The sequence below is a fragment of the Centruroides sculpturatus genome, unplaced genomic scaffold (assembly GCF_000671375.1).
Source record: "Centruroides sculpturatus isolate CEXI.00-Female unplaced genomic scaffold, Cexi_2.0 scaffold1875, whole genome shotgun sequence".
NCBI classification, from domain to species: Eukaryota; Metazoa; Arthropoda; class Arachnida; order Scorpiones; family Buthidae; genus Centruroides; species Centruroides sculpturatus.
In genome coordinates, this window is record NW_019386012.1 from 70,484 (window position 1) to 84,793 (window position 14,310).

The following is a 14,310-nucleotide window of genomic DNA, read 5'->3' on the forward strand; positions in this document are numbered from 1 at the left end:
TTCGGCAATTTTGAAGAAGGGAAGAGACGACTAAAGTTACAAACATATTTAAGCCATATATTAAATTTAAATGTTATTTACAAGCAATCCGAGCCTGATAAATATAAAAATCAATTAAATATTTATATTTAGCCAAATATTTTTAAGGAATTTCCCTAAACGACCGACAAAACGAAGAATATAAAAATATGTCACCCAATTTTTAAATACTTATTTATTTGTTATTAGAAAGAGGAAGACTTTTTAATTAGTATTGTTTTTTAGAACAGAATCAATCGAACGGATGAATAAATTAAATTTTAACCTAACAGGTTAAAATTTCGAATAGGGTAGGTCATATACTTTTCAGCCGATTTACCAAAATTATTCGCGTGCGTAATTCCATCCTAATCACTTTCACAGGGGAAGAGATTTATACAAATTGTAAAACTGAAAATTTCGTTCGATACGACCTTAGATTATTTGTATTTTCGTGATTATAATTATATCAGATGTGAAGTGACACCGATATCCATCGCCGCATACATCTAGGTCAACACTCGGTCGTTTGTAGGAAAGAGAAAGAGAAGTACTTTTTAATACGGATTATCACTGCCGGTGTCAAAGTGACTATTAAGTCGAACAGTGGACGGAATTGGGAGAAAGGTATGTCGCTCCTCTTCATTTTCTCGTATCTAACATTTACGAAATTTAATTTTTTTAATATAATATACTAATATATTCAAGTTAAGAGAAAATTTTTTAAAGCTACACGAGACGATTATCATCTTTCGCCACTCCTGGTGTATTCGAAGGTTAAAAAATAAAATAAAAGGAAAAAATGTAGGGTCCTCTCGATTTTCGCTGTTAGCGTCGTCGAGGTGGTTCGATGACCCGGAGTGTTTCGAAGCAAAGCACGCTACATAGGATTCCATTTTATTGTCTATTAGTCGAAACGCTTTAACTAAACATTCCTTTCCTCCTGCTCCTCCTCCCGTACTCCTCGACCCCGAATCGAACCGGACCAACGCTGTCTCGTACAGATTATTTTTTTAACGTTTTATTTTTTACATAGAATTATTTTCCTTCGCATTGCATTTTTAGCTTTGAAAAAGAAGAGATGCTCCATGAGCTCTTTTTGCTCCTAGTTGCCGTTAGCTTTTTAATGACGTCGACGTTGTCATCGGAAACGGTCCGTGAACGTCAACGTAAGTAAAAGTGTCTTTTGTTTTAAAGAGAAACGAAACCACCAAGACGTTTTGCATTAACTGACTGTTCATTATCAGTTTTCGTCGTCAGGAGGAGGCCGCCTTATCAACTAGTCAACAACGTCTTCGGAAGAGTAAACGAATGTCGAATGGTCGACGGGTCGTTGGGAGAATGTTCCCACATAGCCAGATGCACTTTTATGTTATTCGACCTGCGAAGGGCCTTCTGTTTGAGAAATTACCTCATTCCGGGAGTCTGTTGTCCCGTTAAGAACCAGGTAAGATTAGGAAAAGAAAGGTAAACATTTTATTAGGAAAATTTCTAAATTACCAGTTTCGTAACGATAATTTCTGCCGTTTATTATAAAACCATTTGAATATTCGTAAATTACCTTCTGTATTTATAAGCGAATTACATCGTGTTTTAAAAACGTTATGAGACTTAGGCTACAATTTCTTTTTAGATTTCGCTCGGATTAATTAGCCAAATCTATAAAGAATGGCTTACATAAGTGAAATTTATCTTTGAATTAACGATCAGATGGTTAAAAATTATATACTTACATTTTAGACAAAAGCTTCGCTGGTGCAATCGACTCCTGTTCCGGTCACTCCGACTTCCGTTCCGATTGTCATCTTTACTTACCCACCCGCATTTCAACCCGTAACTGTTCCGGCCTTAGAACGTATGTATTGTTCCTTTACTTTTTATTGATTAAATGGCCGAAAGATAGATCCGTGACACGTTTAAGTCTTTTCTCCGGCCGAGAAACAAAATGATTTTAGGTTTATGGGCGTTTTTCTTTAATTCAATATGACTTCGTCAGATTTTTTCGGCCGGAATGAATTTGAAAATATACAACCTTTCAGCCATTTCGATAAAATAAATAGAAGATTTTTGAAAAAATTCAAGAGAGAACTTAATTGTGTGAGTTCAAATCTTTCGATTACAACTTCGTTTTTATTTTTGCAGAATGCGGAATTAGCAAGACGATTTCTAGAATCGTAGGAGGATTCGAAAGCGCTCCTTCCCAGTGGCCGTGGATGGTATGAGGAAATTCTTAAAATTTCATTTAATAGATTTTATTTGCTGATACTTATTGCTCGATCTTTTAGGCGGCAATTTTCTTAAATACTCATCGAGGGAGAGAATATTGGTGTGGTGGTGCTCTGATCGATTCCCGATACGTCGTAACGGCCGGGCATTGTCTATCGGATTTACGAGAACAAAAGTGAGTATAACGATTTTACTACGTAAACTGTAAACTCCAATATGATATTTACGTAAAGTTGCTTGGATAAATATTTTGTAAATAAGAAACAAATCGATACGCGTAAAAAAATTACATGTTACGAATTACCTTAATCGGATTTTAGATCAATTGATTCAATTCGATTGACAACAAAACGCTCAATTTCTGGAAAAGTAAATTGCTCGAACTGGTTAACTGATTTAACTGTAATTTTGCCGAATACGAATATTTGTCTTTTTACAAAAAGAAAGAAAAAACAATTTGGAAAGTGAAACATTCTGCCCAAGTTTAACGACATTTTAGAAGAGGATCTCGACATCTAATCATTTTAGTAGCGGTTGTTATTAGTGAATGCATAGGGCTGCAAGCATAAAACTTAACGAACCGCACAGTTAAGTAGGGCGAACGACCAAGGTAGCCCGTTTGTTGATTTTGACCTTACAAAACGTCTTATCCGAAAAGTAAGTTGGTCAACATTGGTTTTCCGAAAGTTCGGAAAACACGCCAACTTGTTGCTTTCAACCACCAATCAGAGAATGTCTCAGATGATACTAACGCCAATTTATGAGTAGGGAATAACTATATCTGTCATAACATTCCCTTCATTTCTTTCTTAGTTTTGGATTGCCAATAAAGAAAAAGCAATAGCAACATTTCTGTTGATGGAGGTAGTCAATTTTGTTTGGAAATACCGTATAACGCGACTGGTTGCTAGAGGAAAATGCTGCCTAGTGTTCGCTTTCTTCACATTGTCGAGGAACAAACACGTCCCAAACAAGGTCGGCGAGCAAAATCTTTTAGTGTTTGCCACGCTTTACCGAGCTTCACCGGCATTACAATTTTTACTTGATTAACATATGCCATTTCTCTAAATCGATAATACAGTAAGATCCCGCTTAACGCGGGTGATGCGTTCCTAGACGACAAAGCGCTAAACGAAACAGCGTTAAANTTAAAGGAAAACACGCGTTAAACAATAGGCAATCATTCACCGATTAATCAGATATTTCCTATTATTTCGTATTCGTATTACTAAAAAATAAATAAATAAATAAATAAACGCCCATAGGGAATTATTTATTTGAAAGCGCTTTAAATTAAAAAGGAAAATTAAAGGAAAATTCTACTAACTATTTTACTGGAAAATTGTACAATATTGGAACCAGGATCCGGGTTAACAGTTTTAACGTTTTACTCACTAGAACGATAAACCGAAATCCTCAGCCGTTGACATTTAGGTTAAACCGGTCACGACGATAAAGCAGAAGCCAGTAACACTTCAAATCCGGGAAATTTTAATATTTTGCAATTCGTTCCATGAATTAAATCAACAATAAGTCAAACATTAATTAAATTGATTGTTCATCGCTTCTAGTCTCATGGAGAGACAGCACGAGTCCTGGTAAAGCCTCTGGGCCCTTCGGTCCTTCAGTTAATCATATTTCCCCACCTGCCTCGTCCTAACGGCTGAATCGAATCCGATCCGCCAATTCTTTAATTTGTGGAGAGATTTTTGCCATATTTCCTTCTCCACACACCACAAAGATGTGTCCCTGTAAAGAAACAAATTATTCACTTAGTTATTTGAAATCGAAACGTTTCGAAAGTTTAAAGGAATGGACTTGACCAGCTGGCAACATTACGTAAAAAATGAGTAAGACGCGATTTCTTTACCTGAATTCTCGGTATTTAGAAATGATTGTTTATCTAATCGTAAATCAAAAGATTTGTTTAGGAACGTAGCGGTTGAAATTTCCTTTTATTCCTTACAGAAGAGAGTTTCACGTTTTCCTCTAACAAATTCTTGGAATGTACTCGAAGGATGTTAATCGAAGGAGCGTTTTGACTCGCGTCATCAGGATGGACGTGTCGACGGATTTAGTGAGACGTTGTACGAACAAATTTGAACAATTTCCGAGCATTGGTCCACTCCGGCAAATTAAGTGCTGAAGTTTATATGCGTCATGGAGAATGGGGCCCGGGGCGTTGAGAAACGTCGCCGGACCCTGGAGAAAAAGTTTGCATGGGCCCCAAAGTAAATAAATTATTTGTTTAAAGTTATAAAGTTGGGGCAATTTATTACCCGCTTCAGATCTAATTTTCAGCGCCGTCCTTCTACTGTTAATTAGCGAGTAAAAAAACAAATTCTGGGATGATGTCCTGGTCCCTGTGAATCCTGGACCCGGGAGATTTTACTCCATCATTCCCACTTTCTCGACTGTGATGGAGGCTTTTAGCTATTAATGATTCGAAATCTTTTCTTATTCGGTCTTAAACAAAAACGTCGATTTTGTCCAAATTATATTTATTTAAGTTCTAATAATTGGCGGATAGAATACAGATTCTCGACTCCATTATAATCAGTGCAATGGAGCGTGAACCATTGGCAAAAATCGAGCAAAAAGAAAATAATGAAGTAGTGAATTCCAACGGAGCCCATTTTTTGTTTCGTTGGATTCCGAAGATGAAACCACAGTGGCCTGATGAATAAAATCATCGAACACTGATAGTTCGTTCAGGTTTCGAGCTGGTCATATGGAGTTTTCTTAATTTTTCTCGTGTGTCTGACACACCTAAATAGAGGCCAGTTTCCCATAGAAAATCTTTCCGGGAAGTACCCCTCATGGCAAATTGCTCTCCGATTGCGTTGGACCAAACCATACCCAGATGATGGATAAATTTAACAGTATTTTATCGGCAGACGATTGTCGTTAACGATATTTATTTTAACTAACAGTTTCATAAATTAGTTTCACATAACCGACGATACACAAATTCAAAATAAAATATTTAATGAGGACTTTTGCTTGTTATACTCAAGGTTCTTTAGAACATTTCTACGTTTTACATATTTCATCATGTAAAACTTAAATATCGATTTCAATTAAAGGCAGACTCCCGAAGAGCTATCCACAGGTTTTTTTTTACAATTTAAATTTTTACGAGACGATATGAAATTGATTCCTCGCGTCGTATAAATGTCCTTGAACGAATTTACGGTTTCCTTTCTCATCCTGAATTCGGATCGGCAGATATTCCGTCTTTTACCACTATCCAGCATATATGAGACGAAATGGTGCCAACCTTCGTTGGTCGATGACCCTCTCGACAAGATTTCCAGTTATGGATCGAGCTTGGATCCTGCTTTCTGTCCTGAACTTCACTGTTCCTTCCGAACGAATGGACACTGATTCTTTTGCAGGATAGAAACGTCTTCTTTTGCTAATGAGTTGCTAATCAGATCATTTGTTTGGATTTTTTGGAAGGTACCGAGCGAAAGAGATGTCGGTGCGGCTGGGAGATCATCACCTATTCTTCCGGGGAGAGGACGCCAATCCGGTGGATTATCGCGTGGCCAAAGTGATTCAACATCCGAATTTCTCCAGACACGGATTTTTCAACGACATTGGACTCCTGAGGCTGGAAAAGGAGGTTTCCTTCGACGATAGAATCCGACCCATCTGTTTACCGGAACGAAACTCGTCCGGAAAGAATCTGGTGGGAATGATGGCCACCGTTATCGGCTGGGGAACAGTTAATTACGGTAAGATGCTTGTTTATTCTTAACTATGACAATATATTGAGAGGGTAACTATCATACATAGGAGGAGCCAGCAGCGGATCTCTGCACCAGGTGAGCATTCCGATTTGGGACAACGCAGACTGCGACAAGAGGTATTTCCAACCCATTACCAGAGGATTCGTTTGCGCCGGATTCCGTGCTGGGGGCAAAGACGCCTGTCAGGTATGATGAGTTCATGAGTCTATGGACGTGGAAGGTTCCGGCCGTTCTAAACTGAGTTATTTTTCAGGGAGATTCGGGAAGTCCTCTGATGCTTCCCGATAACGACAGAAGATGGACTATCGTGGGCTTGGTGTCGTTTGGCAGCAGATGCGCCCAAGAGGGTTATCCGGGCGTTTACACTAGAGTCGACACGTACTTGGACTGGATCCGAAACCATACAGGCAGATGACGTTCGGGTTCCGCCTTCTGGGAAATCGGAAATTAACATGGCCGAGAGAGGCGATTATAAATTTAAATTTTTAGATATTCTCTATGTTTTTATACGTTCCGGATACCACATAAAGTAACATTACAAATCGTTAACGAAAATACAATTTGTAAAAATTCGTAATTAGACATCAGTGGCGATCCAGTCTTATTTTTATTTTTTCATTTTATATTATTAATCTTTTTTGTATATAGATTAATGTATAAGTGCGGCGGTTCTCTTCGCTACAGACATTCTAACGGAAATAAAGCAATTTTTGCTACACGTCCTTTGCGTCTCTTTCTTTTAAATGGATCCGCGCGTTCCGAGTCGAATCACCAACATTCGACGATCAGCCGCACGCGAAGAGTGTTTTAATTAAAAAGAGCATAGAGTTACATAGACAGAGAGATGTCAATGGAAGGCGGAGATTTTTGTCCTCAAAGACGCAATTGTTTTATTACGGGCATTAACTGGGTAAAGTAAGAATAGAAGCAAAATGATGCTCCAACTCGTTGCAATCTCGGAAAGTGAAAAAATGGAAAAGAGGAGGTCAGCTACAGTCAGCACCAATCTAAAACCGAAGATAAAAAGAAATGTGGAAATAAATTATTACAAAAGTTGCTTCTAGCCCTTGATATAATAATATCAATTAAATTAAAATATCCACAACCGTGAGGCAGATAATAGTGAGGGCTTATCAGACCAGTGGTCTGATAAGAAATGGTCTGATATTAAATGTGGAAATGTTGACAGCACACGAACATCAAACGAAAAGCACAAATTTCTAGGAAGTTGCTACATAGTTCTCCCCCCCCCCGATATTTTCTTCGTGCCGGGTACTTAAATGTCAGTGAAGTGTGAATTGGAAGTGTCCTACTCTCATTTATCAAGAAAGGTTTTAGAAATCACTGTTACTGTTCTTTGTCCGAAATTTGGGTGAGATTACAAAAAGAATTACTGTAATTATGAGTCTTCCCAAGATCTTTCCGGGTCGAGACGACTAATACGATGTATGCGCGGTGGATAGTCGTTATGTTGCCAACTCTCCTGGACTCGCCGAGAGACTCCCGGAATTTGGCAAGACTATCAACTTTTGAAGTATAGGCTTACATTAAAACAGACTACAGAATGAGCGATAGCATTTTCATATTGCTGAGAGTAAAAAATATTAAATCGCCCGAATTTTTTACTTCTAAAATAGAAAACTCCCGAAATTAACGGGAGTTGTCAAACTAATGGCCACCGCCTTCATTCCCCACTCATATTTATACCTGTCACAATCTTCTGTCGGGCCGAGTTAAACATTTTGCTCATCATCACTTATCGTGTTTCTTCCTAGCAGCAACTTATGACCTGAAAAAAAACCATTGATATTTTCTTTCTTTTCTCTCTTTCCATGTATCTGCATAACTCGTCAGGGACGGAATGTCTAAAACTCTCTCTACTTTCTAATAATTACGGTGCACATCTTATACAAGTAATCGTTCGTCAGTGAATTGAATCGCGCTGTATACAGGTAGGCGGAGCGAGGAAGACCCAGAACCTTGATGGATGACGGAACAACGAATCGGGAGAAAGACCTATTCGTAGTTTACTTCCGTTAGAAATTTCAGTTTCGCTGATGCGTATTGAAGGTCGTCTAACAACGTTCCGTTACAGTTCGGCAGTTCGTAATATATTTGACTGTTACGAGCCGTTGGAGTCTAATTGGTTCTTGCTTATACGTGACAAAAACAAAGGTAAACCTTATGCCAGAATGCCAACGTGTATTGGAAGCATTTATACTCTGTAAGTTAATGACAATATGTATCATAATTTCGATTTAGTTAAATTAATGAGTTAAGAATTAAATATAGAAAATAGAAGCGAGAAACAAATCGTTCGCTACAGACCTGTAAATTTTCTCCGATCTCGGGGAAAAATTCCCAGCTTCCTGTCTCTCGACAACCGTGCTGAATACATAGAGCGTTACGAACCGACAAATAATTGATGGCGTGGGATATCAGCGTTTTATATCGGAAAAAATGGCGGTGCGATAATCAGATTTTTTTAGCGTTTTTGGATTATTTTCGGGGCACGACATTGTTTCGTGTTAGAAAAATGACGTTTTACTAATCCGGAAGGTGGAACCAACGACGGTTTAGGAAAACCCACACAGATTTTATCTCCTTATTGGATGAACCAAATCGTTGTTACCTAACGAAATAAATCTATTCGGGCTTAGATGATGCCAAATTTTCCAAAGGAAACGGATTATTACAAGTAGAAGTAAAGAGAATCTGAACTCTCAAAAGAATCAAACATTCGGTGCGTTAAGTGCTTCAAAATTCGGTTCCCCATATCTGGTAGATCCCAGTGGCCCTCTAATCGTAAATAGATTTAAATCTATCTGCCTAAATTATTTTCGAAGATTCTTATGATTATCAATTTGCTCAGTATTATTTTAAACGAAAATGCTTTCATTTTTCTTTCTTTCGATTATGTTCTATTAAAATTTTTAATATCAAGAATAAACAAGCTTAAACAACTTATAAAGCTGACAATTTTTACAAAGATTTTCTTTTGAAATATAAAAATATCATGTTCAGCGGTTGGCTTCGGAAGACCCAGTCCCTACCATCTACATAAAACAATTACGGAATTAAAAGCTACCAAAAGTATCCTTTGATATTGATTTAATCTGTTTTTCTTGCGGAAAAAGTAGGAAGGTGAAGACCCTTTACTTCTCTTTGGTAACCATTCCGTCCATAGTTTAAGACATTCGACTGAAAACAGAGAAGGAAAACGCATTTGTGTTCGACAAAAAGGTAGTGGACGTTTTCAGGTTATTAATTTTCATTATGCTGGCACCGATTAACAATATTCCGGTCTTTCAAATGCTTTTTCGTCTTAGATCGTTCTCTTCCAACTTCCATCTAGCATCGATGCTGTCTTCCCTTTCGCGCCGACAAAATGCAAACTCGATTTCTGAGAAATTCGGAATTTTTAACGTCTTTTTTCTAGATATCGTCTACCTATTTTCGATTAAATTCCAATTCGTATACAGCATTAATCAAAAGTTAAAACGTGGTCGATAGTATCACCGTTGATCGTAGCTTCTGTCTAACGAATGATGAAAGTAAACTTCCTTTTAGCGTTTCTTCGGACAACACTAAACTGCGTCGTTTCTATCCCGGATGTTACGCAAGAATATAATTCCCGGAGACGAGCTCTTAGCGAGAATTAACGTCCGTTCGCTACTGGAATCTTCTTTCCATTCGCATCCTGCGGAAGACACCTTTACTCTTCAACCTGCAACTTCTTATTTTTTACTGTACAGATACATATTTTGTTTCCCGATTTTTCGCCATCTTTTCACTTTTTCGCGGCCTAAATTCTTGCTTTTCGTGCCATTCACGGATTAATTTACCCGGAAACTAGAATATGTGTTTTACTTTACTCGCGTAATCGTCGGCATTCGGTCCTTACGTCTTTCTTCCGAATCGGATAGAAGACGATAGAGAGCCAAAAATCGAAAGGAAATCGTTTCGAGTGAAGATATTTCGGCTTCTTTCTTTTGGAAATGGACGAAAAAGACTCTCGACTTCTTTGATGCAGGGGCCAAAGGCGATGCATCAAAGAGATCTCGGATAGGGAATTTTTTCTCTCCAAACTCGTTCCGAGAGTCGCGCGACCTTCGCTCCTTTCTTTTATATCCTTGACGTGGCCGTTTGTTGTTTTTCCCGGTTTCCTCGCGGCTTGGTGACGTCACTCACGCCTACTCGGAAACGCGTTGTTCCGTGATCGCGCTCAGGCGAACGTCTTCCCTTAATAAGCGACAGACGCGCTCTGGGGCAGGTCGTCGATTACGATACTTCATCGTTGTTTGTCGTTTCGTTTCGACGAAAGAAGAATGAAAGGCGACCTAGTGCTGTTTCTGCTCTTCGGTCTTCTGGTCTTCGTTTTCAGTAAATATCCTCAGTTTCTTTAAATTAATATGCCTCATTAAACAAGACCTATTAAACTGGCTTTAAGGATCTGCAACTCAGTTTTGCAGTATCCTTAAAGCCATTTTAATAAGTCCTGTTAATAGATACGTACTAGTAGACGAAATAATATTATATTATCCTCAGTTTCTATTTTAAGCTTGACGATTCTCTCGATAATATGTTTCTTTATTTTTCTAGCGCAGGACGTGCGGGTGACTTTTTCCCGCCAAACGACCGGTGACGACACGGAGGGAGAGGAGGAGGCGTGCGTGACACCCGACGGAAATGATGGAACGTGTCGGCCCTTGGTCCGGTGTTTGTTCTCCTTGACCAATGTCAGCGACGTCGAACGATTTTCGTGCTCTTATCAAGGGGTAGAAGGGGCGGGAATCTGTTGTTCGCCCTCCACCGACCTGGCACCCAGAAAAGGTATGTTGTCTCTTTTCTACGTTAATTCTATCTGGTCAACGATTCAACTTCTCCGCTTTTTTCTGGACAGGAGCGGCTAGACCGACAGAATTCGATCCCGTGCCTTCGGTGGATATACCAGAAATTACGCCCCGAGTGTTAAGTGCCGCGGCGGAAGAGGGTCGTCGGGTTGTGGAGGAAATCGATAAATTGGAAGAAGAGTTAATCAAACTAGGTAAGAATTGGCTTTGCATTAATTAAGGAAAGATTGTTTCCGGTGGTGCCCAATTGCCTGCATCTGTATTGCTCGGAATCAGCTTCCAGAAAGTGAATTTATGGACGCTCCTTTTGTCCTTTGAATGCCTTCAGTCTGTCATTTGTAGTTGAAGGAGACTTTCGGTATTTCTCCTCGGATTCGAAGAACCTAAATCTACGTGTACGAAAATGGACAAATCTGAATTAACTTGGGGCATTGTCTCGTGACAGGTCTGACGGTGAAGAGCGGCACCAAAGAAGCATTCCATCAGGCATTCTTCGGTAGCAAACGTCGAATTCATGAGATAGGCAAAAACGGACAGATCGCTGTGGAAACTTCCCTGCACCTGGCCAAGAGGTAAACGTACTCTGAAGTTTATTTTGAACACAATTTGCAATCTCCGTCTTCAAGTTCCATTTCTTTCCGTTCGAAACGAAGCACGATATCTGATTCATTACTTTTTTCATCATCGAGTTCACCGTCGTGAAGGATTCGGGATCGAACATTGTCCAAACCAATATAATTCATCGCGGGCAGCAGACCCTGAGGCATCTTTCTCCGCCTCGATCACGCGGTCGTTTCAGGTCTGATCTTTCAGTATTATATATTTTCAGTTAGCATCTATTACGCGTGAAAGATCTGATGACGAAAATACAATCCGCCCACTGTGAGGATGTGGCTTCGAATTCGAGTCAGCTAAGGAATTTTCACGGGACGTGATGAGTGGCCGCCATCCTTTATTGGCTACTCGGACACTTCCATTACGAATCTCTAATTGCCCACAGTCTCGAAAAAATATCCTCTAAGTGCTGAGGAGGAAAGAGCTAGAAAGAATTAACAAATAATAAATGAATTTAAAAATTGAAATTTAAAAAAATGACACTTCGGAAATATTAAAAATATAGGTGTTTAAACAGTTAAACGGGAAATTTTTTATTTACTTTTGTAAAATATAGTTTAAATCCTGAATAAGCATGCGAAGACAATTAACTTCTATTTTGAATTAAACTATGCTTATAATATAATAATTTATGAAATTTTTTGGATAAAACAGTTTAGAGCTGAACAGTTTGCAAGGAAGAAGCCTGAAGAGAGTTAGCATAAAGGATACGCCTATAAGTAACACCTGTCCCAAACCTCCTCCCTGTCCTTCTAGCAAGTACCGGACGTCTGATGGGAGTTGCAACAACCTGAACAACCTTTCGTGGGGAAAGTCGTTCACTCCATTTCAAAGATTCCTCCCTCCCAAGTACTTTGACGGTAAGTTACGTTTCGTCAGACTAATCTGCACTAAAGGAAATTCCAACTTAAGTATCTTCCGGTGCCTTCATCTTTTGTCGCCTTCGAATTAAATAACTAATTTTCTACGGTAAAACGGAATCGAACTAAAACCAGCAGCCAGCTTTTTAGGATTTTTACTAAATGCCGAGTGGCCTCTCACTCGGCGTTCATGAAAACTAAAAAGACAATCGTATTGAGTCAAAATTAATTCGTGATATTTCTGTTTCGTATCGTTCCGAATTTCTTAGTATACTCTTTGCTATTATTTAAACGAAGGATTCTAGAAACTATTGCAAACTTTGCAGGAAATAATTCACGTTTTTTGAAAATTTTGAAAAATATTCTTTTAAATATACAAGTTGTAAGGTAGATTTTAAAAATTTTTGGTAGATTACAGTATTATTGCTGAAATCATTTCAAAAGTAATCCATCGTTGCAAGAATTATGGGAACTTGCTCATTTAGCGGAAATATTTCATCTATATGCTATTTGTTGAGATTTAATGGTGCGTGGTTGCAAATAAATGGAGAATGATTATGGATGTTAATGAAAAGATTTCAAAATTTCGATTTCAGATGTGTTTTTAGCAATTTTGCAACAAAAGATTTCCTTGAATCCTTCTCTTATATAATAGTAATGCTGTAATTAAACAGCGCGGGTAAACACCGGTTTTTCCGAGCCATTTGGACAGTGGTTTTGATTATAGAAAGTTGACACAAAAAGCAAACGCTGAATTCCGATTAGTTCCAGTTACTACCTCGAAAGAAACGCGAGAATTTTCCGGAAACGGAAGATATTTTCGGTTGGCAACCACTCGATCTTCCTAACAACACTGTCGAATAAAGTCATCGTGATAAAAATAACTCTACCGGACGACGACTTTTATAGCGAATCATTTATTTATGCAGTCTAGCCACGTTAACACGCTTAGAGCGAATAACTTTGACCATGAACTGTATCCCAATTTCCCTTCAAATTTCATACGAAAAACAATTCTTCTTACTTTTTGACAGGAACACGTTTAACATGAAATCCGTTTTCAATGTTTTGATGACGTATGAAAAATTCTTTTTAATTTTTTTTTCAAAATATTTCTGCTATTGCGCTTGCCGGTTGGAAATTTCAGGGAATGAAACGTTTTAGATCTTTTGTTACACCGATAGTAGATTACGGAGAAGTGCGATTTGAGTAAAGATAGCTGTTTGGTTTTTTAATAGATGAAAGACTAACAGTATTTGTTACCATGAACCTCTTCACCCGTAGAAAACTGATCAAAAACCAGTTCGTTTCATGCCTATGACTAGAATAACTAAACTGAGCGAAAATTCACAAATTCGACTACTTTTCACGTAATCTTTCGACTTATTTATGGCTTTTGGTCACTGGAGACTTTTTGGTTTTACTTTACTCTTTTTACCGACTGTTTTTACATGATTTAGTCTTATTTTAAAAGAGTTTTTATTTTATTTTCTTTTTTTTTTTAAATTATCCGGTTGTGATATCTACTGCGTGTAATTTAAACGCCTGTTGTGGTTCATTTTTATTAAATTTCCAACGTCCACTTCATTAAAATTTTAAACGAAGTGGACGTTGGCAAATGAAAACGAAACGGAAATGCTTGATAGCGCAAATAAGTACTGTACGTTATCGACACGTAAAGGATTCAAAAAAAAATGACGTATTCGCATGAGTAACTACTTTGAGCTTATCGGAAAATGGGTACGAACTGGGGAAAAATAAAAAAATAAAAATAAAATAGCAATAAACGTTTATTCAGATTTTTGGCTAATAATGTCAATAAGACGTAGTGAAGCGAAAATATATGCTTTTCCTTAATTGTTATTATATATTCAGACAGTTGTTACTGACTTATAATGCAAATTACTTTTAATACGAACACTTTTCGTGGTGACGATGAATATTCGTGTTAACGAGATTCAATTGTAGTTCGTTTTGTTAATT

General features: G+C 38.1%; 2 protein-coding genes across 2 annotated transcripts in view; both read left to right on the forward strand.

Annotated features, from left to right (window-relative positions):
* The first annotated feature begins 1,065 nt into the window (after positions 1 to 1,065).
* On the forward strand, positions 1,066 to 6,505 carry LOC111613115 (venom protease-like). The gene is made up of 8 exons (XM_023354437.1): positions 1,066 to 1,187; positions 1,266 to 1,465; positions 1,759 to 1,873; positions 2,161 to 2,234; positions 2,304 to 2,419; positions 5,707 to 5,984; positions 6,046 to 6,185; positions 6,253 to 6,505. The coding sequence occupies exons 1-8, from the start codon at positions 1,100 to 1,102 to the stop codon at positions 6,412 to 6,414; spliced, it is 1,173 nt and encodes a 390-aa protein (XP_023210205.1). The 5' UTR covers positions 1,066 to 1,099; the 3' UTR covers positions 6,415 to 6,505.
* A 3,737-nt stretch (positions 6,506 to 10,242) lies between these two features.
* The window catches only part of LOC111613116 (chorion peroxidase-like), a gene marked incomplete at its 3' end in the record, with an annotated part of 28,587 nt that continues 24,519 nt past the window's right edge, over positions 10,243 to 14,310 (forward strand). The window contains exons 1-5 of the mRNA XM_023354438.1: positions 10,243 to 10,382; positions 10,602 to 10,832; positions 10,903 to 11,046; positions 11,298 to 11,424; positions 12,122 to 12,327. Of these exons, the coding sequence (XP_023210206.1) occupies positions 10,328 to 10,382; positions 10,602 to 10,832; positions 10,903 to 11,046; positions 11,298 to 11,424; positions 12,122 to 12,327 (763 nt within the window). The remainder of the gene's footprint in view (positions 10,383 to 10,601; positions 10,833 to 10,902; positions 11,047 to 11,297; positions 11,425 to 12,121; positions 12,328 to 14,310) is intronic.

What these genes read in the sequence shown, in the direction of transcription:
- LOC111613115 (XM_023354437.1), top strand. Translation starts at nt 1,100, where the DNA reads ATGCTCCATGAGCTCTTTTTGCTCCTAGTTGCCGTTAGCTTTTTAATG. An exon ending in CTTCCCAGTGGCCGTGGATG is followed by an intron (nt 2,235 to 2,303) that starts GTATGAGGAAAT and finishes TCGATCTTTTAG; the next exon opens with GCGGCAATTTTCTTAAATAC. An exon ending in GGGGCAAAGACGCCTGTCAG is followed by an intron (nt 6,186 to 6,252) that starts GTATGATGAGTT and finishes GTTATTTTTCAG; the next exon opens with GGAGATTCGGGAAGTCCTCT.